Source organism: Oncorhynchus mykiss, chromosome 11 (genome assembly GCF_057628025.1).
Source record: "Oncorhynchus mykiss isolate SJ-2025 chromosome 11, ASM5762802v1, whole genome shotgun sequence".
In the NCBI taxonomy this organism is placed as follows: Eukaryota; Metazoa; Chordata; class Actinopteri; order Salmoniformes; family Salmonidae; genus Oncorhynchus; species Oncorhynchus mykiss.
The window spans coordinates 63,798,912-63,822,801 of NC_143032.1; the positions used below are offsets into that span (position 1 = coordinate 63,798,912).

The 23,890-nt window shown below is 38.5% G+C and overlaps 1 protein-coding gene across 1 annotated transcript in view; it reads left to right on the top strand.

Moving 5' to 3' along the window:
• The first annotated feature begins 353 nt into the window (after window positions 1-353).
• Window positions 354-23,890, top strand: part of LOC110536172 (synaptic vesicle glycoprotein 2C) — a 74,421-nt gene continuing 50,884 nt past the window's right edge. The window contains exons 1-2 of the mRNA XM_036936049.2: window positions 354-524; window positions 21,495-22,294. Coding sequence (XP_036791944.2) covers window positions 21,688-22,294 — 607 coding nt within the window. The 5' untranslated portion in view covers window positions 354-524; window positions 21,495-21,687. The remainder of the gene's footprint in view (window positions 525-21,494; window positions 22,295-23,890) is intronic.

Genomic DNA, 23,890 nt, shown 5'->3' on the forward strand with positions numbered 1-23,890 from the left:
AACGATCAATTTCCATTGCTCAATATGAAACTTTATCAAGGTATTTGAAGAATAACATGAGCTCTTAAATCTGTAGAAAATATGTTCGTTAAAAAGCCTCGGTCTGGAAATCAAAACCTCTCATCACATCCTACAGTACTGCACGTCGCAGTGTTTCACGTCATTCTCCCTTTAACGAGATTGTTCCATTAGATGGAATTGCCTGCATCACTCAATGAAATACAATTTTTGATTTTACTTTCTCTCCTAGCTATCCCCTGCCCCTTCTGCTCCTCTCTCTCTCTCTCTCTCTCTCTCTCTCTCTCTCTCTCTCTCTCTTTGACTCTCTCTCTCTCTGTCTATCTCCTTTTCCTGAAGTAGCCTACTGCAGAGAGAGAACTGCATCGAAAAAACACACCGGAAGACATGAACTACCTCAGTTCTACAGTGTGATAGCAGCAAATACAGATTCGTAAGACACAAGCAACTCGCCTGGTGCAATGGCTAACAATCAGGGCCATCCACTTTTCCTCTCTCACACAAAGGTAAGCGCGTTGATTGATCGAGGGAACGTTGTGGGAAAGCAGAGGTTGTTCTTATTCAAGTAGGCTAGCCTACAGTGATTCGTTTACATTGCTTCATATAGCCTTTCGCGGAATACAGCATAATGTTCATTATAGGCTAAGTGTAAAGTAAAATAGCAAAATACACTTTTTGATATTGTCATATGCAAAGTTCGGTTACGTAGGCCTAATTATTGTATGAGAGACTGCAGTGCAACTGTGAGGGGGATGTTGGCAGGAATACCCACTTTATTCATAATAAAATGCTATTTACTGCTCAGTCTCATTCATAGCTTACGTCTGAAGTTTACCAGATTTTTCAGTGGAATTGCCTTTGAAACTATACTGACAAATATTATGTGCTTGGTGTTTTTGTTGGAATGGAGTGTCTATGCTTGACTTTTCTTTATAGTCCGTGTAAAACATGTGCTTCAAACCATCCAGATACACTACTTGGAGTATTTGGGATACTAAGCTATAATGTAGGCTAACATCAAAGAATACAGTTTGGTTTTAGTCCTGTTACATCAAGGCTATCCCTTTAGACATACCCACCAAGTAAAGTCATGATGTCCATGATATTTGTTCTTTATTCAAATAAAATTGAAGTCAATAGTTGCTACTGTCTCAAATCTCTGCAAGTCTGAAACAAGCTCTCGTCTGCGTTGAATGAGTATCAGGCGGCCAGTCACCCCGGGCGCTTAAAGCACTCTGCATACCGCCAAAAAGAGCGCAAGGCTGCGGGTACAGTAGCGAGCTGGGTACTGATTCAACGATTGATAGGCTACCAAAGAGAACGTCCAGTGAAGCGGAAATTTGCATCAAAGTGCTCTGTAGTAGGAGAATTATAAGCTTGCTTGGTAACATTTAAGTTGTCTTCAAAACGGCTTGACATATTTTCATGTGAGGTTTTGTCTAGCTGGACAGTTGGTGGGAAATATGAGACTATTTTTCTTTATCCTCACTTGACTTTTAATGGTGTTGACAGCTAAATTAAGTCATGTGTAGGCCATGGCTTTCAGATGAAGGAAAAAGCTAATGGAAGAGGAAAGGGCTGTCTTTTTCACATCAGATCACCAATCAATCCTGTATCTTATATGCTTGACACACCCCACTGGGCACAGACTCAATTCAAAGTATATTCCACATTGGTTAAACTTAATTTTATTGAAATGATGTGGAAACAACTTTCATTCAACCAGTGTGTGCAAGGTGGGTCAAATTTAAACCCAAACCATTTTCTCTCAGGTGGACCATACACTATAGGGGTACATGCTGTACACCCTTCCAGTGGTACTAGGACCCCTAGGGGTACTTGGCCTATCTACAAGGGGTTTTTGAGAAGACTCATGAGACCATAGGCCTACTGGTGAAATGCACATGAGGGGGTACTTAAGGGGTACTCCGGGTAGAGCACAATTTAGTTGGTGGTACAGTAACTAAAAAAGATTAGGAACCAACCACTGGCAACACCACCTGACTCAAAGCTACATCCTTGAGAGGTGGAGGCTCTAAATAGACCCAGTGCGTCAGCCTTGTAAGTCCCCCGGTCTAAGCACGAAGCAAATGAAACATTAACAGATAAATCATTTGCATATATCTGGAATGAGTCAATCCGGTAATTACTTGGCATTGTAAAATAATGTTATTCAGCCACGTCCTCTAACCTCGCTTGCCCATCTTCAATGAACATTTGAACCACATACTTCTCTTACTCAGGATACCCATAGTACCGTTCTTTATTAGAGCAAGGTTTTTCCTGCATAAAGTCTCACATCTCTTCACACATGCATGCCTCCATTTTCACAATTTTCTCTCATGTTGTATTTTGGGTTTACCTCTTTCCAAACGGCTGTCAACCTGGTGAAGCACAGCCACAGACTATAGTGTAAAAGCTGCATCCAGCAGCAAACGGTGTGCTCTCCAGCTTATCTGTTAGGGCTCTCTGTGTTTCCTAGCTCGGTGGTAAGTGGTGTGCTCCCCACAGCTTCTCTGTTAGGGCTCTCTGTGTTTCCTAGCTCGGTGGTAAGGGGCTGGCATGGCTGGGTGACCATATGGGCCAAACAGGAACCAGTGTGTGTTCTCTGGGAGCCAAGGCACATAACCTGTTTGGATCATCCCTCCCTTCCTGACTCAAATGTAACTCTGCTAAGTATTATGTGACATCGTTTTTGTAAATGGGAACTAGGTGATATTCTAATACAAATCCCAGAGATCAGTAGCAGTTACCTGATATATCATTGGCCATTATACCCTGCATCTGTGAAATCAGCTGGATGTGCTGTTCAGTGAATGCAATGTATTTCAGTCTTTAGTTTTAATGTAGGACACACTGTAGTGTGGGGAGTTGAGTGCATATCCAAGTGCCATTAATTTTGACCAGCACTGTCACATGATATCACAACACTATTAGTTCCATTCATATTAAATCAAAATTTCTTGGTCGCATAAACAGGTTTGCAGATGTTATAGCAGGTGCAGTGAAATACCTGTGTTTCTAGAACTAACAGTGCAGTAATATTTATCAATACAATAACAATACACACATAATCCCAAAATATAAAAAAGATCAGAACGAGCAATATCAGAATGAGCAATGCCCAAGCCCGGAATATATCTCTCTCTCTCTCTCTCTCTATATATATATATATAAATTGTGTGTATAGACAGCATGGACAGTTTATGAATAGAAAAAAGGTGTGTACAGCAGTATTAATACAGGATGAGCCAGGATGAGCCAGGATCAGCCATGACTAGAATACAGTACATATAAAGTGGGTAAAACAGTGTGTAAATATTGTTAAAGTGACCAGTGTTCAATGTTTCTATATACATGGGGCAGCAGTCTTTAAGCTGCAGGGCAGAGTACCGGGTGGTAGCCAGCAAGTGACAGTGTCTAAGGTGCCAGGCAGCGTAACTGGCAAGCTATGGAGAGCCATGTGGTTGTGGGCGGTGCAGTTGCCAGATGGTGATGCAGCCCGACAGAATGCTCTCGATGGTTTATCTGTAGAAGTTCAGGAGCATCTTAGGAGTCACGCCAAATTTCTTCAGCCTCCTGAGGTTGAAGAGGTGCTGTGGCTCTTCTTCACTACGGTGTGGGTGTGGTGGGACCATTTCAGGTCCTCAGTGATCCTCTCCACTGCGGCCCTGTCGATGTGAATGGGGGCGTGCTCTCTCTGCAGTCTCCTCTAGTCCATGATCAACTCCTTCGTTTTGTTGATGTTGAGAGAGAGGTTATTTCCCCGGCACCACTCCGCCAGGGCACTAACCTCCACCCCGTAGGCCATCTCAGCATTGTTGTTGATCAGGCCTACCACTGTTGTGTATCCACTAAGTCATAAGGGACAGAGAGTACAGGAGGGGGCTGAGCACACACTGCCTGGGTGATCCCTGTGTTGAGGATCAGTATAGAAATGGTGTTGTTGCCCCGCCTCACCACCTGGGGGCGACCCGTGAGGAAGTCTAAGACCCAGTTGAACAGGGAGGGGCTCAGATCCAGGGCCACTGCAGTGGTGAGGGAACTGTTCTATTGTTATTGGCATGGGGGGAATTCCTATGTCTTATCTACACTAAGCAGGGGATTGATTGAAGTCAACATTAAAATTAATAATTCCAGTTATTATAGGTTAAAAAGGGATTGCCAACCGGCAACAGCAGTACGAAGTAACCATAAAAGTTTACTTTAAACCGTTCGCCATTATCAAAATATCCTTGTGAAGGTTGACTCCACTACAGAGCACTATTGAAGCAGGTTTCTTTCAGGGGTAATCTGTGTACCTACATGGCTAGTGGGCTTTAGCTCTCCTCCATTCCTCTCTCACTTTCTCTATTCTCCTTCAACCCTCTCTCTTTCTTTTCTGTCTACCCCTCTCCTCTTTCCAGTTTCCCATCTCATCTCTCCTTCCTCCTCTCCCCTTCATCTCTCTCCACTCCTCCTGTCTCCATTCCACTCCCTTTTCCCATCCCTCTTTATACATTCCTCTCTTTTTTCTGTATTCCACCATCTCTCTCTCTCCATGTAATGTCATCAGGATCTCCTAAATGAATACCTCCCAGGCCCAGGCTCTTTCTTGCAGATAAGGTCATGCGGTCTCCATTTTGATGGGATTACGTGCGGGTCGGTCCATTTAGAGATTGGACCTGCCCTGTCTGATGCTGATGGAACAAACCAACTACCAAACCGTCTACCCACGCTTGTCTTTCAAAGGGGAGGACACTCACAAGTCAAACATGACTAAGACTGAATACATTCAAATAAAGATTGCATCCCCAACATTGGTTGAATGTGAAAGTATGTGACAGGATATTGAATAAAACACAGTGTGGATTAGTCTAATAAGGAGCATAAGTTGCTAGTATTTCCATCATAGGATGTTTGCACTTGCATTCACATTGAACCTCATCATTAAAAATAGTCCAAATGCAAGTGGAGTGCATACAGGGAGGGCAAGGACACTGGCAGCTCGGTTTTCATTACTGCTTTGTGTGAGTGAGTATGTTTGGTCCAGTCTGTCATTCAGACTGCACAAAGCAGGCAGTATTGATGATCTATTATGATCTTATGAAAACATATGAAGTGTTTACTGCCCTCAGTAGGTGTTGGTCAGGAAACCAGTAAACTCCTCTTGCTACAAAGTAGCTTTGTTTTTCATTCTAACCACCTAATCTACAGTGCATTTGGAAAATATTCAGACCCTTTGACTTTTTCCACATTTTGTTACGTTACAGCCTTATTCTAAAATTGATTAAATTCGTTATTTTCCTCATCAATCTACACACAATACCCCATAATGACAAAGTGAAGAACAACAACAACCTTATCTACATAACTATTCAGACCCTTTGCTATGAGACTCAATTGATTGGACATGATGTGGAAAGGCACACACCTGTCTATATATACCAAGCCATGAGGTTGAAGGAATTGTCTGTAAGAGCTCCGAGATAGGTTTGTGTCGAGGCACATATCTGGGGAAGGGTACCAAAACATTTCTGCAGCATTGAAAGTCCCCAAGAACACAGTGGCCTCCATCTTTCTTAAATGGCAGAAGTTTGGAACCACCAAGACTCTTCCTACAGCTGGCCGGGGGAGCAATCTGGGGAAAAGGGCCTTAGTCAGGGAGGTGACCAAGAACCCAATTGTCACTCTGAGAGAGCTCTAGAGTTCCTCTGTGGAGATGGGGAGAACCTTCCAGAAGGACAACCATCTCTGCAGCACTCCACCAATCAGGCCTTTATGGTAGAGTGGCCACATGACAGCCCACTTGGAGTTTGCCAAAAGGCACCTAAAAACTCAGACTATGAGAAACAAGATTCTCTGGTCTGATGAAACTAAGATTGAACTCTTTGTCCTGAATACCAAGCATCACATCTGGAGGAAACCTGCCACTATCTCTACTGTGAAGGATGGTGGTGGCAGCATCATGCTGTGGGGATGTTTTTCAGCGGCAGGGACAGGATCGAGGCAAAGATTAATGAAGAAAAGTACAGAGAGATCCTTGATGAAAACCTGTTCCAGAGCACTCAGGACCTCAGACTGGGGCAAAGGTTCACCTTCCAACACTACAACAACCCTAAGCACACAGCCAAGACATCAGAGGAGTGGCTTCGGGACCAGTCTCTGAATGTCCTTGAGTGGCCCAGCCAGTGCCCGGACTATTCTGGTTAGAGCCAGTTTGCGCTGTTCTGTGAAGGGAGTAGTACACAGCGTTGTATGACATCTTCAGTTTCTTGGCAATTTCTCGCATGGAATAGCGCATAATGTCTTAGAACAAGAATAGACTGACGAGTTTCAGAAGAAAGTTATTTGTTTCTGGCCATTTTGAGCCTGTAATTGAACACACAAATGCTGATGCTCCAGATACTCAACTAGTCTAAAGAAGGACAGTTTTATTGCTTCTTTAATGAGGACAACAGTTTTCAGCTGTGCTAACATAATTGCAAAAGGGTTTTCTAATGATCAATTAGCACTTTAAAATGCTAAACTTGGATTAGCTAACACAAAGTGCCATTGGAACACAGGAGTGATGGTTGCTGATAATGGGCCTCTGTACACCTATGTACAGTAGATATTCCATAAAAAATCAGCCGTTTCCAGCTACAATAGTCATTTACAACATTAACAATGTCTACGCTGTATTTCTGATCAATTTGATGTTATTTTAATGGGCAAAAAATGTGCTTTTCTTTCAAAAACAAGGACATCTCTAAGTGACCCCAAACTTTTTAACGGTAGTGTATTTCCCTTTAGTCCAAAAGGTAGACTCATTATGCATGAGATCAGATCCAGCAAATTGTCCTCAAATCAAATGTATTGGTCACATACACACTGTTAGCAGATGTTATTGCGAGTGTAGCGAAATGCTTGTGCTTCTAGATCTGACAGTGCAGCAGTATCTAACAGGTAATATCTAACAATTCCACAACACAACCTAATACCTAACAAATTCGTCAACAAAACCTAATACACACGATTTAGTAAAGGAATGGGATAAGAATATATAAGTATAAAATATATGGATGAGCAGTGACAGAGATGCAATAGATAGTAAAGAATAGATATTGAATGATACAGTATACATTATATACATATGAGATGAGTAATGCGAGATATGTAAACATTCTTAAAGCATTATTATTAAAGTGACTAGTGTTCCATTTAATAAAGTGGCCAATGATATCAAATCTGTAGGTAGGCAGCCACTCAATGTTAGTGGTGGCTGTTTAACAATCTGATGGTCTTGAGATAGAAGTTGTTTTTCAGTCTCTTGGTCCCAGCTTTGATGCACCTGTCCTGATCTTGTCTTCTGGATGGAAACAGGGTGAACAGGCAGTGGCTCGGGTGGTTATTGGTGCTCCCTTTGCTGTTTCCTGAAGTCCACAATCATCTCTTTTGTTTTGCTGACATTGATTGAGAGGTTATTTTCCTGACACCACACTCTGAGGGCCCTCAGCTCCTCCCTGTAGGCTGTCTCGTTGTTGTTGGTAATCAAGCCTACTACTTTTGTGTTGTCTGCAAACTTGATGATTGAGTTGGAGGCGTGCATGGCAATGCAGTCATGGGTGAACATGGAGTACAGGAGGGGGCTGAGAACACACCCTTGTGGGGCACCAGTGTGGAGGATCAGCGGAGTGGAGATGTTGTTTCCTACCTTCACCACCTGGAGGCGGCCCATCAGGATGTCCAGGACCCAGTTGCATAGGGCGGGGTCAAGACCCAGGGTCTCAAGCTTAATGATGAGCTTGGAGGGTACTATGGTGTTGTAGGCTGAGCTGTAGTCAGTTAACAGCATTCTTACATTAAAAAGATCTCTGTTTCCTTCTTCTCAAACTCTCATTTAAATCTCTATTATAGTGTCATCTTTAACCGGTAACAAAATGCAGGTTGACGTTTATTGTCATGAGTCTTGTCTTGGAGGCAAAACTGAGTGATTTCCCCTTAGATATGCCAGATCCACAGTTATAATTGGCTACATTGAAAAATTAATGTAAATACAGATGTGCTTTTTTTTCTTAGTTTGAGGGTTAGGCATTAGTGTTAGCAATGTGGTTAAGGTTAGGTTTGACATTTTATGACTTTGTGGCTGTGCCAGCTAGTTACCACTCTGCAGACCTACCTCCAGAACAAGATTCATGGCAAAAAAATGCTAACCTGCTAACACCATAAATACTTTTCTCAGTTTGTGATAACTTTTTATTAGTGTCAGTAGCCCGGCAAAATGCCCTAAAATCATGTCTTGAATCTGGTCATTTGTTTGCGGATTAGTTGGAAAGTTGCAGCCACGTAATAGTTGACCTAGAGTTTTTAAAGAGGCTGAAGGAAAGCAGAGGCACCATCCATCACCCAGACAGAGGCTATCGCTAGACCAGGGCCTATTTCAAGCCATCCTCAGACAGTTCACACTAATGGTAGCTGCATGTCTTGTGTTAACCCTCTGTATGCCAGTCCACTCAAATCAAATCTTATTGGTCACATACACATATTTAACAGATGTTATTGGTCACATACACATATTTAACAGATGTTATTGGTCACATACACATATTTAACAGATGTTATTGGTCACATACACATATTTAACAGATGTTATTGGTCCATATTTAACAGATGTTATTGGTCACATACACATATTTAACAGATGTTATTGGTCCATATTTAACAGATGTTATTGGTCCATACACATATTTAACAGATGTTATTGGTTACATACACATATTTATCAGATGTTATTGGTTACATACACATATTTATCAGATGTTATTGGTTACATACACATATTTATCAGATGTTATTGGTCACATACACATATTTAACAGATGTTATTGGTCCATATTTAACAGATGTTATTGGTCACATACACATATTTAACAGATGTTATTGGTCCATATTTATCAGATGTTATTGGTCCATATTTATCAGTTGTTATTGGTCCATACACATATTTAACAGATGTTATTGGTCCATACACATATTTATCAGATGTTATTGGTCACATACACATATTTATCAGATGTTATTGGTCACATACACATATTTATCAGATGTTATTGGTCACATACACATATTTATCAGATGTTATTGGTTACATACACATATTTATCAGATGTTATTGGTTACATACACATATTTATCAGATGTTATTGGTCCATACACATATTTATCAGATGTTATTGGTCACATACACATATTTATCAGATGTTATTGGTTACATACACATATTTATCAGATGTTATTGGTCCATACACATATTTATCAGATGTTATTGGTCACATACACATATTTATCAGATGTTATTGGTCACATACACATATTTATCAGATGTTATTGGTTACATACACATATTTATCAGATGTTATTGGTTACATACACATATTTATCAGATGTTATTGGTTACATACACATATTTAACAGATGTTATTGGTCCATATTTAACATATGTTATTGGTTACATACACATATTTAACAGATGTTATTGGTCCATATTTATCAGATGTTATTGGTTACATACACATATTTAACAGATGTTATTGGTCCATACACATATTTATCAGATGTTATTGGTCACATACACATATTTAACAGATGTTATTGGTCCATATTTAACATATGTTATTGGTTACATACACATATTTAACAGATGTTATTGGTCCATATTTATCAGATGTTATTGGTTACATACACATATTTATCAGATGTTATTGGTTACATACACATATTTAACAGATGTTATTGGTCCATATTTAACATATGTTATTGGTTACATACACATATTTAACAGATGTTATTGGTCCATATTTAACAGATGTTATTGGTTACATACACATATTTATCAGATGTTATTGGTTACATACACATATTTATCAGATGTTATTGGTTACATACACATATTTATCAGATGTTATTGGTTACATACACATATTTATCAGATGTTATTGGTCCATACACATATTTATCAGATGTTATTGGTTACATACACATATTTATCAGATGTTATTGGTTACATACACATATTTATCAGATGTTATTGGTTACATACACATATTTATCAGATGTTATTGGTCCATACACATATTTATCAGATGTTATTGGTCCATACACATATTTATCAGATGTTATTGGTTACATACACATATTTATCAGATGTTATTGGTCACATACACATATTTAACAGATGTTATTGGTCCATATTTAACAGATGTTATTGGTCACATACACATATTTAACAGATGTTATTGGTCCATATTTAACAGATGTTATTGGTCACATACACATATTTAACAGATGTTATTGGTCCATATTTAACAGATGTTATTGGTCCATATTTAACAGATGTTATTGGTCCATATTTAACAGATGTTATTGGTCCATATTTATCAGATGTTATTGGTCCATATTTATCAGATGTTATTGGTCCATATTTATCAGATGTTATTGGTCCATATTTATCAGATGTTATTGGTCCATATTTATCAGATGTTATTGGTCCATATTTATCAGATGTTATTGGTCCATATTTATCAGATGTTATTGGTCCATACACATATTTAACAGATGTTATTGGTCCATACACATATTTATCAGATGTTATTGGTCCATACACATATTTAACAGATGTTATTGGTCCATATTTATCAGATGTTATTGGTCCATATTTATCAGATGTTATTGGTCCATACACATATTTAACAGATGTTATTGGTCCATACACATATTTAACAGATGTTATTGGTTACATACACATATTTATCAGATGTTATTGGTTACATACACATATTTATCAGATGTTATTGGTCACATACACATATTTAACAGATGTTATTGGTCCATATTTAACAGATGTTATTGGTCCATACACATATTTATCAGATGTTATTGGTCACATACACATATTTAACAGATGTTATTGGTCCATACACATATTTAACAGATGTTATTGGTCCATACACATATTTAACAGATGTTATTGGTTACATACACATATTTATCAGATGTTATTGGTTACATACACATATTTATCAGATGTTATTGGTCACATACACATATTTAACAGATGTTATTGGTCCATATTTAACATATGTTATTGGTTACATACACATATTTAACAGATGTTATTGGTTACATACACATATTTAACAGATGTTATTGGTCACATACACATATTTAACAGATGTTATTGGTTACATACACATATTTATCAGATGTTATTGGTTACATACACATATTTAACAGATGTTATTGGTTACATACACATATTTATCAGATGTTATTGGTCACATACACATATTTAACATATGTTATTGGTCCATATTTAACATATGTTATTGGTTACATACACATATTTAACAGATGTTATTGGTTACATACACATATTTAACAGATGTTATTGGTCACATACACATATTTAACAGATGTTATTGGTCCATATTTAACAGATGTTATTGGTCCATACACATATTTAACAGATGTTATTGGTCCATACACATATTTATCAGATGTTATTGGTCCATATTTAACAGATGTTATTGGTCCATATTTAACAGATGTTATTGGTCCATATTTATCAGATGTTATTGGTCCATATTTATCAGATGTTATTGGTCCATATTTATCAGATGTTATTGGTCCATATTTATCAGATGTTATTGGTCACATACACATATTTATCAGATGTTATTGGTCCATACACATATTTAACAGATGTTATTGGTCCATACACATATTTATCAGATGTTATTGGTCACATACACATATTTATCAGATGTTATTGGTCACATACACATATTTATCAGATGTTATTGGTCACATACACATATTTATCAGATGTTATTGGTCACATACACATATTTATCAGATGTTATTGGTCCATACACATATTTAACAGATGTTATTGGTCCATACACATATTTATCAGATGTTATTGGTCACATACACATATTTATCAGATGTTATTGGTTACATACACATATTTAACAGATGTTATTGGTTACATACACATATTTAACAGATGTTATTGGTCCATATTTAACAGATGTTATTGGTCCATACACATATTTATCAGATGTTATTGGTTACATACACATATTTATCAGATGTTATTGGTCACATACACATATTTAACAGATGTTATTGGTTACATACACATATTTAACAGATGTTATTGGTTACATACACATATTTAACAGATGTTATTGGTCCATACACATATTTATCAGATGTTATTGGTCACATACACATATTTAACATATGTTATTGGTCCATATTTAACATATGTTATTGGTTACATACACATATTTATCAGATGTTATTGGTTACATACACATATTTATCAGATGTTATTGGTCACATACACATATTTATCAGATGTTATTGGTTACATACACATATTTATCAGATGTTATTGGTTACATACACATATTTATCAGATGTTATTGGTCACATACACATATTTATCAGATGTTATTGGTCACATACACATATTTAACAAATGTTATTGGTTACATACACATATTTATCAGATGTTATTGGTCACATACACATATTTAACAGATGTTATTGGTTACATACACATATTTAACAGATGTTATTGGTCACATACACATATTTAGCAGATGTTATTGGTCACATACACATATTTAACAGATGTTATTGGTCCATACACATATTTATCAGATGTTATTGGCCACATACACATATTTAACAGATGTTATTGGTTACATACACATATTTAACAGATGTTATTGGTCCATATTTAACAGATGTTATTGGTCACATACACATATTTAACAGATGTTATTGGTCCATATTTAACAGATGTTATTGGTCCATATTTAACAGATGTTATTGGTCACATACACATATTTAACAGATGTTATTGGTCCATATTTAACAGATGTTATTGGTCCATATTTAACAGATGTTATTGGTTACATACACATATTTAACAGATGTTATTGGTCACATACACATATTTAACAGATGTTATTGGTCACATACACATATTTAACAGATGTTATTGGTTGCATACACATATTTAACAGATGTTATTGGTCCATACACATATTTAGCAGATGATATTGGTCACATACACATATTTAACAGATGTTATTGGTCCATACACATATTTATCAGATGGCATTGGTCCATATTTAACAGATGTTATTGGTTACATACACATATTTAACAGATGTTATTGGTCCATATTTAACAGATGTTATTGGTCCATATTTAACAGATGTTATTGGTCCATATTTAACAGATGTTATTGGTCCATATTTAACAGATGTTATTGGTTACATACACATATTTATCAGATGTTATTGGTCCATACACATATTTAACAGATGTTATTGGTCACATACACATATTTAACAGATGTTATTGGTCACATACACATATTTAACAGATGTTATTGGTTACATACACATATTTATCAGATGTTATTGGTTACATACACATATTTATCAGATGTTATTGGTCACATACACATATTTATCAGATGTTATTGGTCCATACACATATTTAACAGATGTTATTGGTCCATACACATATTTATCAGATGTTATTGGTCACATACACATATTTAACAGATGTTATTGGTCACATACACATATTTAACAGATGTTATTGGTTACATACACATATTTATCAGATGTTATTGGTTACATACACATATTTAACAGATGTTATTGGTTACATACACATATTTATCAGATGTTATTGGTTACATACACATATTTATCAGATGTTATTGGTCACATACACATATTTAACAGATGTTATTGGTCACATACACATATTTATCAGATGTTATTGGTCCATATTTATCAGATGTTATTGGTCCATATTTATCAGATGTTATTGGTCCATACACATATTTAACAGATGTTATTGGTCCATATTTAACAGATGTTATTGGTCCATACACATATTTATCAGATGTTATTGGTCCATCCACATATTTAACAGATGTTATTGGTCCATATTTAGCAGATGTTATTGGTCCATATTTATCAGATGTTATTGGTCCATACACATATTTAACAGATGTTATTGGTCCATATTTAACAGATGTTATTGGTCCATATTTAACAGATGTTATTGGTCCATATTTAACAGATGTTATTGGTCCATATTTAACAGATGTTATTGGTTACATACACATATTTATCAGATGTTATTGGTCCATACACATATTTAACAGATGTTATTGGTCACATACACATATTTAACAGATGTTATTGGTCACATACACATATTTAACAGATGTTATTGGTTACATACACATATTTATCAGATGTTATTGGTTACATACACATATTTATCAGATGTTATTGGTCACATACACATATTTATCAGATGTTATTGGTCCATACACATATTTAACAGATGTTATTGGTCCATACACATATTTATCAGATGTTATTGGTCACATACACATATTTAACAGATGTTATTGGTCACATACACATATTTAACAGATGTTATTGGTTACATACACATATTTATCAGATGTTATTGGTTACATACACATATTTAACAGATGTTATTGGTTACATACACATATTTATCAGATGTTATTGGTTACATACACATATTTATCAGATGTTATTGGTCACATACACATATTTAACAGATGTTATTGGTCACATACACATATTTATCAGATGTTATTGGTCCATATTTATCAGATGTTATTGGTCCATATTTATCAGATGTTATTGGTCCATACACATATTTAACAGATGTTATTGGTCCATATTTAACAGATGTTATTGGTCCATACACATATTTATCAGATGTTATTGGTCCATACACATATTTAACAGATGTTATTGGTCCATATTTAGCAGATGTTATTGGTCCATACACATATTTAACAGATGTTATTGGTCCATACACATATTTATCAGATGTTTTTGGTCCATATTTAACAGATGTTATTGGTTACATACACATATTTAACAGATGTTATTGGTCCATACACATATTTAACAGATGTTATTGGTTACATACACATATTTAACAGATGTTATTGGTCCATACACATATTTATCAGATGTTATTGGTCCATACACATATTTATCAGATGTTATTGGTCACATACACATATTTAACAGATGTTATTGGTCCATACACATATTTATCAGATGTTATTGGTTACATACACATATTTATCAGATGTTATTGGTCCATATTTAACAGATGTTATTGGTCCATATTTATCAGATGTTATTGGTTACATACACATATTTATCAGATGTTATTGGTTACATACACATATTTATCAGATGTTATTGGTTACATACACATATTTATCAGATGTTATTGGTCACATACACATATTTATCAGATGTTATTGGTCCATATTTAACAGATGTTATTGGTTACATACACATATTTATCAGATGTTATTGGTCCATACACATATTTATCAGATGTTATTGGTCCATACACATATTTATCAGATGTTATTGGTCCATATTTAACATATGTTATTGGTTACATACACATATTTATCAGATGTTATTGGTCCATACACATATTTAACAGATGTTATTGGTCACATACACATATTTAACAGATGTTATTGGTCCATATTTAACAGATGTTATTGGTCCATACACATATTTAACAGATGTTATTGGTTACATACACATATTTAACAGATGTTATTGGTCCATACACATATTTATCAGATGTTATTGGTTACATACACATATTTATCAGATGTTATTGGTCCATATTTAACAGATGTTATTGGTCCATATTTATCAGATGTTATTGGTTACATACACATATTTATCAGATGTTATTGGTTACATACACATATTTATCAGATGTTATTGGTTACATACACATATTTATCAGATGTTATTGGTCACATACACATATTTATCAGATGTTATTGGTCCATATTTAACAGATGTTATTGGTTACATACACATATTTATCAGATGTTATTGGTCCATACACATATTTATCAGATGTTATTGGTCCATACACATATTTATCAGATGTTATTGGTCCATATTTAACATATGTTATTGGTTACATACACATATTTATCAGATGTTATTGGTCCATACACATATTTAACAGATGTTATTGGTCACATACACATATTTAACAGATGTTATTGGTCCATATTTAACAGATGTTATTGGTCCATACACATATTTAACAGATGTTATTGGTTACATACACATATTTATCAGATGTTTTTGGTCCATATTTAACAGATGTTATTGGTCCATACACATATTTATCAGATGTTTTTGGTCCATATTTAACAGATGTTATTGGTTACATACACATATTTAACAGATGTTATTGGTTACATACACATATTTAACAGATGTTATTGGTCCATACACATATTTATCAGATGTTATTGGTCCATACACATATTTATCAGATGTTATTGGTCCATATTTAACAGATGTTATTGGTCCATACACATATTTATCAGATGTTATTGGTCCATATTTAACAGATGTTATTGGTCCATACACATATTTATCAGATGTTATTGGTCCATATTTATCAGATGTTATTGGTCCATATTTATCAGATGTTATTGGTCCATATTTATCAGATGTTATTGGTCCATATTTATCAGATGTTATTGGTCCATATTTAACAGATGTTATTGGTCCATACACATATTTATCAGATGTTATTGGTCCATATTTAACAGATGTTATTGGTCCATACACATATTTATCAGATGTTATTGGTTACATACACATATTTATCAGATGTTATTGGTTACATACACATATTTATCAGATGTTATTGGTTACATACACATATTTATCAGATGTTATTGGTTACATACACATATTTATCAGATGTTATTGGTCCATACACATATTTATCAGATGTTATTGGTCCATACACATATTTATCAGATGTTATTGGTTACATACACATATTTAACAGATGTTATTGGTCACATACACATATTTAACAGATGTTATTGGTTACATACACATATTTAACAGATGTTATTGGTTACATACACATATTTAACAGATGTTATTGGTCACATACACATATTTATCAGATGTTATTGGTTACATACACATATTTAACAGATGTTATTGGTCCATACACATATTTATCAGATGTTATTGGTCCATACACATATTTATCAGATGTTATTGGTCCATACACATGTTTATCAGATGTTATTGGTCACATACACATATTTAACAGATGTTATTGGTCCATACACATATTTATCAGATGTTATTGGTTACATACACATATTTATCAGATGTTATTGGTCCATACACATATTTATCAGATGTTATTGGTCCATACACATATTTATCAGATGTTATTGGTCCATACACATATTTATCAGATGTTATTGCGGGAGCAGCGACATGCTTGTGTTTCTAGCTCCAACAGTACAGTGGTATCTAACAATTCACAACAATAGACACAAATCTAAAAGTAAAATAATCAAATTAAGAAATATCTAAATATATACATCTTTCCCGTGACAGAGGAACCCCACTGGGCCAATCTCTGGGAGTGGTATGGTAAATAGCAGTGTGACTGCCCCTGTTGATCTGGCGGCCTGTGCTTTCTCAGTCTCGTCAGTGGTGGAGAGGTGAGGTGGAGTGTGAGGGCCTTGGTATGCACACAGGTCTTCACTGATCCTCATCACCACTGACACGGCGGCTTAGACTATGCTCTACAGACTCTCTGACAGACAGACACTGGACACACACACACCCACAACCCACTGTGTGTGTGTGTGTGTGAGAGAGAGAGAGAGCATGAGTGAGAGAGCATGTGTGTGTGTGTGTGTGTGTGTGTGTGTGTGTGTGTGTGTGTGTGTGTGCGTGCGTGCGTGCGTACTTTGTATTTAGAGGTGTGTCATCACCCAACTCATGACCTGCATAAAATACAAGGAAGCATCAATGTCTTGAGAGTCTGTCAGGAGTCTTGACAAGCCACTGGCAGGGCCTGACTCTGAGTTCACATAACAGCAGAGTTCTAAAATATAAACTGCAGAATGGGATCCAATAGGAGAGTAGTACAGTATAACAGACGGGTTGAGACAGACAGGTTTTCATATTAAATCCCAGAAGATGGTTATTTAACAACACCTAACCCGAGTGTCCTCTGTAATACAGCTCAGAGAAGTTCATCCAAATAAGGTTCTCTGTAAAAAAAGAACAGTCCAAGACAACAGTAACACAGGACCCTGCTACTAGAAACAATGATAAATAACACAGGACTCTGCTACTAAAGACAATGATAAATAACACAGGACTCTGCTACTAGAGACAATGATAAATAACACAGGACCCTGCTACTAGAGACAATGATAAATAACACAGGACCCTGCTACTAGAGACAATGATAAATAACACAGGACCCTGCTACTAGAGACAATGATAAATAACACAGGACCCTGCTACTAGAGACAATGATAAATAACACAGGACCCTGCTACTAGAGACAATGATAAATAACACAGGACCCTGCTACTAGAGACAATGATAAATAACACAGGACCCTGCTACTAGAGACAATGATAAATAACACAGGACCCTGCTACTAGAGACAATGATAAATAACACAGGCAATAGGGGTACTGAAAAATTAACAATACATATAAAAGGATCATTGGTCGGAAGCCAGCCAATGAGCCAAACAGGATGAGCAGAGTCACCTTGAATCAGCGGTGTCATTTTGCCCAGTAAAATTGCATTATGGGAGTTGGAGCCTGGGCGGTGATTTGTGGCCTCCTGACAGGGCTTCATTGTTCATTAGGCCCTATAGAGAGCAGCTCAGAGACACACTGGACGGACGACCTCAAAGACACCCTTAGTCTCTCACACACCCTCATTCTCTCTCTCTCACACACACACACACACACACACACACACACACACACACACACACACACACGCACACGCACACGCACACACACAGACACACAATCTCACTCACACACATAATCATCAGAGTCCGTGGGTTCTGTTAATCAAAAATAATACAAATTATATAATTTCATCATTTATATTTTACAAAATAAGGACACACACCTGTCTCCAACAGAATCAGCCTTCTTCCATTGGAGGATTTAGTAAATCCTTGGTTGACAGTTTCCAATATACCTCCTCTTCCCACCAATCCGTAATGTATATTTTATGCAAGCTATAATATGAGAGTGCAGCCAGGGAGATGAAGTAAATCTGTGATATACTGTAGGTCTTAGTTTACACTTTGATCACTCACAATAAATCATGTCACATTGCAGGGTTATGTTGGGGTCTCCACCAGCCAACCCAGGCCTCTGACGACTGGGAGGGTTTCCCCTGCCCACTATGTGTATGAAATCAGTGACCATGCCAAATCAATTTAATTCCAACACCCACTGTTTGTGTGTGTGTGTGTTGGTGACACTGGTCATTTGCCTTCAGTTTTCCTGTGAATCCTCCCCTTGCATGGATTAAAGGATGACACTAAGGTTCTGCTTGGGTCGCCACATCCACTGTAATATACCAGCGCTTTATCAAAGACACATTTATTTGGGCCAGAACCTTGTTTATTAGTTCCTTCTCCAACACAAATTAATATGATTCGGCACATTTCCTATCTCTGTTTAAGGCCTGAGACTGATGTCGACTCATGAAATATAGAACAGGAGAGCTCTCCCGGGAATTGAATGTACTTTGTGAATATAAACTGAGAGTAATATGCCAAAGCCATTTTCTTCACATCACTCAAAGAAATGATCAAAAGGAAAGGGAGCAGGCAGGCAGGACGGTGAGTGAATGTTTAAGATAGTTTGGTGTCTGCTGTTTCTACATCATTGTCTGGTTATGAATGTAGCTGTGGAATTCACCTTATCTGACTGGAACCTTTCTGTCTCTCCCCCTGTCTTTCTGTCTCTCCCCTGTCTCTTTCTGTCTCTCCCCTGTCTTTCTGTCTCTCCCCTGTCTTTCTGTCTCTCCCCTGTCTTTCTGTCTCTCCCTCTGTCTTTCTGTCTCTCCCCTGTCTCTTTCTCTCTCTCCCCTGTCTTTCTGTCTCTCCCTCTGTCTTTCTGTCTCTCCCCTGTCTCTTTCTGTCTCTCCCTCTGTCTTTCTGTCTCTCCCCTGTCTCTTTCTCCCCTGTCTTTCTGTCTCTCCCTCTGTATTTCTGTCTCTCCCCGTCTTTCTGTCTCTCCCCCTGTCTTTCTGTCTCTCCCCTGTCTCTTTCTCTCTCTCCCCTGTCTTTCTGTCTCTCCCTCTGTCTTTCTGTCTCTCCCCTGTCTTTCTGTCTCTCCCCCTGTCTTTCTGTCTCTCCCCTGTCTCTTTCTCTCTCTCCCCTGTCTTTCTGTCTCTCCCTCTGTCTTTCTGTCTCTCCCCCTGTCTTTCTGTCTCTCCCCCTGTCTCTTTCTCTACCCCTGTCTTTGTGTCTCTCCCCCTGTCTTTGTGTCTCTCCCCCTGTCTTTCTGTCTCTCCCCTGTCTCTTTCTCTCTCTCCCCTGTCTTTCTGTCTCGCCCTCTGTCTTTCTGTCTCTCCCCCTGTCTTTCTGTCTCTCCCCTGTCTTTCTGTCTCTCCCCCTGTCTTTCTGTCTCTCCCCTGTCTCTTTCTCTCTCTCCCCTGTATTTCTGTCTCTCCCTCTGTCTTTCTGTCTCTCCCCGTCTTTCTGTCTCTCCCCCTGTCTTTCCCTCTCCCCTGTCTCTTTCTCTCTCTCCCCTGTCTTTCTGTCTCTCCCTCTGTCTTTCTGTCTCTCCCCGTCTTTCTGTCTCTCCCTCTGTCTTTCTCTCTCTCCCTTGTCTTTCTGTCTCTCCCATGTCTCTTTCTCTCCCACTGTCTCTTTCTCTACCCCTGTCTTTCTGTCTCTCCCCTGTCTCTTTCTCTCCCCCTGTCTTTCTGTATTTCCCCTGTCTCTTTCTCTCCCACTGTCTCTTTCTCTACCCCTGTCTTTCTGTCTCTCCCCCTGTCTTTCTGTCTCTCTCCTGTCTTTCTGTCTCTCCCCATGTCTTTCTGTCTCTCCCCCTGTCTTTCTCTCTCTCCCCCTGTCTTTCTGTCTCGCCCCCTGTCTTTCTCTCTCTCCCCCTGTCTTTCTCTCTCTCCCCTGTCTTTCTCTACCCCTGTCTTTCTCTCTCCCCCCTGTCTTTCTCTCTCTCCCCCTGTCTTTCTCTCTCTCCCCCTGTCTTTATCTCTCTCCCCTGTCTTTCTCTCTCCCTGTCTCTCTCTCTCTCCCCTCTCTCTCCCCTGTCTTTCTCTCTCTCCCCTGTCTTTCTCTCTCTCCCCCTGTCTTTTTCTCCCTCCTCCTGTCTTTCTGCCCCCCCCTCTTTTTGCCTCTCCCCCTGTCTTTCTGTATCCACTGTCTCTTTCTGTCTCTCCCCCTCTCTTTCTCCTGGTCTTTCCATCTCCCCCTCTCTGTTTGTCTCACCCCGTATTTCTTTCCCCCCTTCTCTTTGTCTATTTGTCCCACAGCCGGACCAATGAACACCACAGCCAGTGAGGGTATCTTCCTGTGGTGACTGCAGAGTCCAGGGTTTTCCCCTGTTGCATCTCCAGATCCACCACTCTGCTCTGCTCCCAAACCCCTCCACCAGCTTACATCCATCTCCCTCCTACCGTTCCTACCCCTCTGTACTTCCACCCCTGAACCTCCATCAGAGTAAAAATGGACGACAGCTACGATAACAGGACTTCCTTAGTGAAGGGGGCCAAGGAAATTGCCAAGGAGGCCAAGCGGCACGCCGTGAAAAAGGTCAACAAGGTCGTGGACAGCGCCACAGACGAGTACTCCCAGCGCAAATACAGCCGGTTTGAGGACGAGGTAGACGAGGGGGACGACTTTTACCATAATCCCCTGAGGCAGGATGGAGGCTACAATGACAATGACCAGGCCAGTGATGCCAGCGATGCCACAGAGGGCCATGATGACGAAGATGAGATTTACGAGGGGGAGTACCAGGGGATCCCAGCGGCTGGAGACAGGAAGGCCAGGGAGGGGCAGGTGGCTCTGGGGCAACCCGTCACAGACAGCCTGAGAGAACGTAAGGAGCTGGAGAAGGAGAGGCAGGCGGACGAGGAAGAACTGGCCCAGCAGTATGAGCTGATCATCCAGGAGTGTGGCCACGGCAGGTTCCAGTGGCAGCTGTTCCTGGTGCTGGGCCTGGCCCTCATGTCGGATGGGGTGGAGGTGTTCGTGGTGGGGTTTGTTCTGCCCAGCGCCGAGACGGACATGTGTGCTCTGGGTGGCTCCAACTCCAGATCTGGATGGCTAGGTAAGGGGTTTGGCGTTTGGAGTGCGTGTGTGCATGTGTGTGTTCATTTGTGTGTAAAACATCAAATCAAATCAAACTTTACTGGCCACATACACATATTTAGCAGATGTTATTGCGGGTGTAGCGAAATGGATGAGTGCTATAGCTGGTTTGTGTAAGAAGAAGACAGGATTAAATTACTGTTGTCCACCTAGACTAGGCTTAAATCCCTGTCATTCGCGTGAAGAACAGATGGAAGTACAGGGGGTGGAGATTGGGGTACCTTGTGAGAATTTGTTGGCAAGTGGGTAACCTGCCTCTACCATCCGTTCTACTGGACAACGGGCAATCACTGGAGAATAAACTGGATGATCTCTGTTCGAGACTATCCTACCAACGGGACATAAAATGTTTTAATATCTTATGTTTCACCGACAACACGGATAATATACAGCAGGCTGTGTTTTTGTGCATCAGCAGGACAGAACAGTTACATCTGGGAAGACGAGGGGTGGGTGTGTGTGTCTATTTGTCAATAACAGCTGGTGCGCAATGTCTAATATTAAGGAAGTCTCGAGGTATTGCTTGCCTGAAGTAGAGTACCTAATGATAAGCTGTAGACTACACTATCTACCAAGAGTGTTTTCATCTATATTTTTCGTAGCTGTCTATGTACCACCACAAACTGATGCTGGCACTAAAACCGCACTCAACAAGCTGTATAAGGTCATAAGAAAACAAGAAAATGCTCATCCAGACGTGGCGCTCCTAGTGGCTGGGGACTTTAATGCAGGCAAACTTAAATCCGTTTTACCTCATTTCTACCACCATGCCAATTTTCAACCAAAGGAAAAAAACTGTAGCCCACCTTTACTCCACACACAGAGACACATACAAAGCTTTCCCTCACCCTCCATTTGACAAATCTGACCATAATTATATCCTCCTGATTCCTGCTTACTAGCAAAAACTAAAGCAGGAAGTACCAGTGACTCGCTCAATACGGAAGTGGTCAGATGACGCGGATGCTACGTTACAGGACTGTTTTGCTAGCACAGACTGGAATATGTTCCGGGAATCATCCAATGGCATTGTGGAGTATACCACCTCAGTCACCAGCTTCGACAATAAGTGCCTCGACGACGTCCCCTCCACAGTGACCGTATGTACAGTGGGGCAAAAAAGTATTTAGTCAGCCACCAATTGTGCAAGTTCTCCCACTTAAAAAGATGAGAGAGGCCTGTAATTTTCATCATAGGTACACTTCAACTATGACAGACAAAATTAGAAAACAAAATCCAGAAAATCACATTGTAGGATTTTTAATGAATTTATTTGCAAATTATGGTGGAAAATAAGTATTTGGTCAATAACAAAAGTTTATCTCAATACTTTGTTATATACCCTTTGTTGGCAATGACAGAGGTCAAATGTTTTCTGTAAGTCTTCACAAGGTTTTCACACACTGTTGCTGGTATTTTGACCCATTCCTCCATGCAGATCTCCTCTAGAGCAGTGATGTTTTGGGGCTGTTGCTGGGCAACACGGACTTTCAACTCCCTCCAAAGATTTTCTATGGGGTTGAGATCTGGAGACTGGCTAGGCCACTCCAGGACC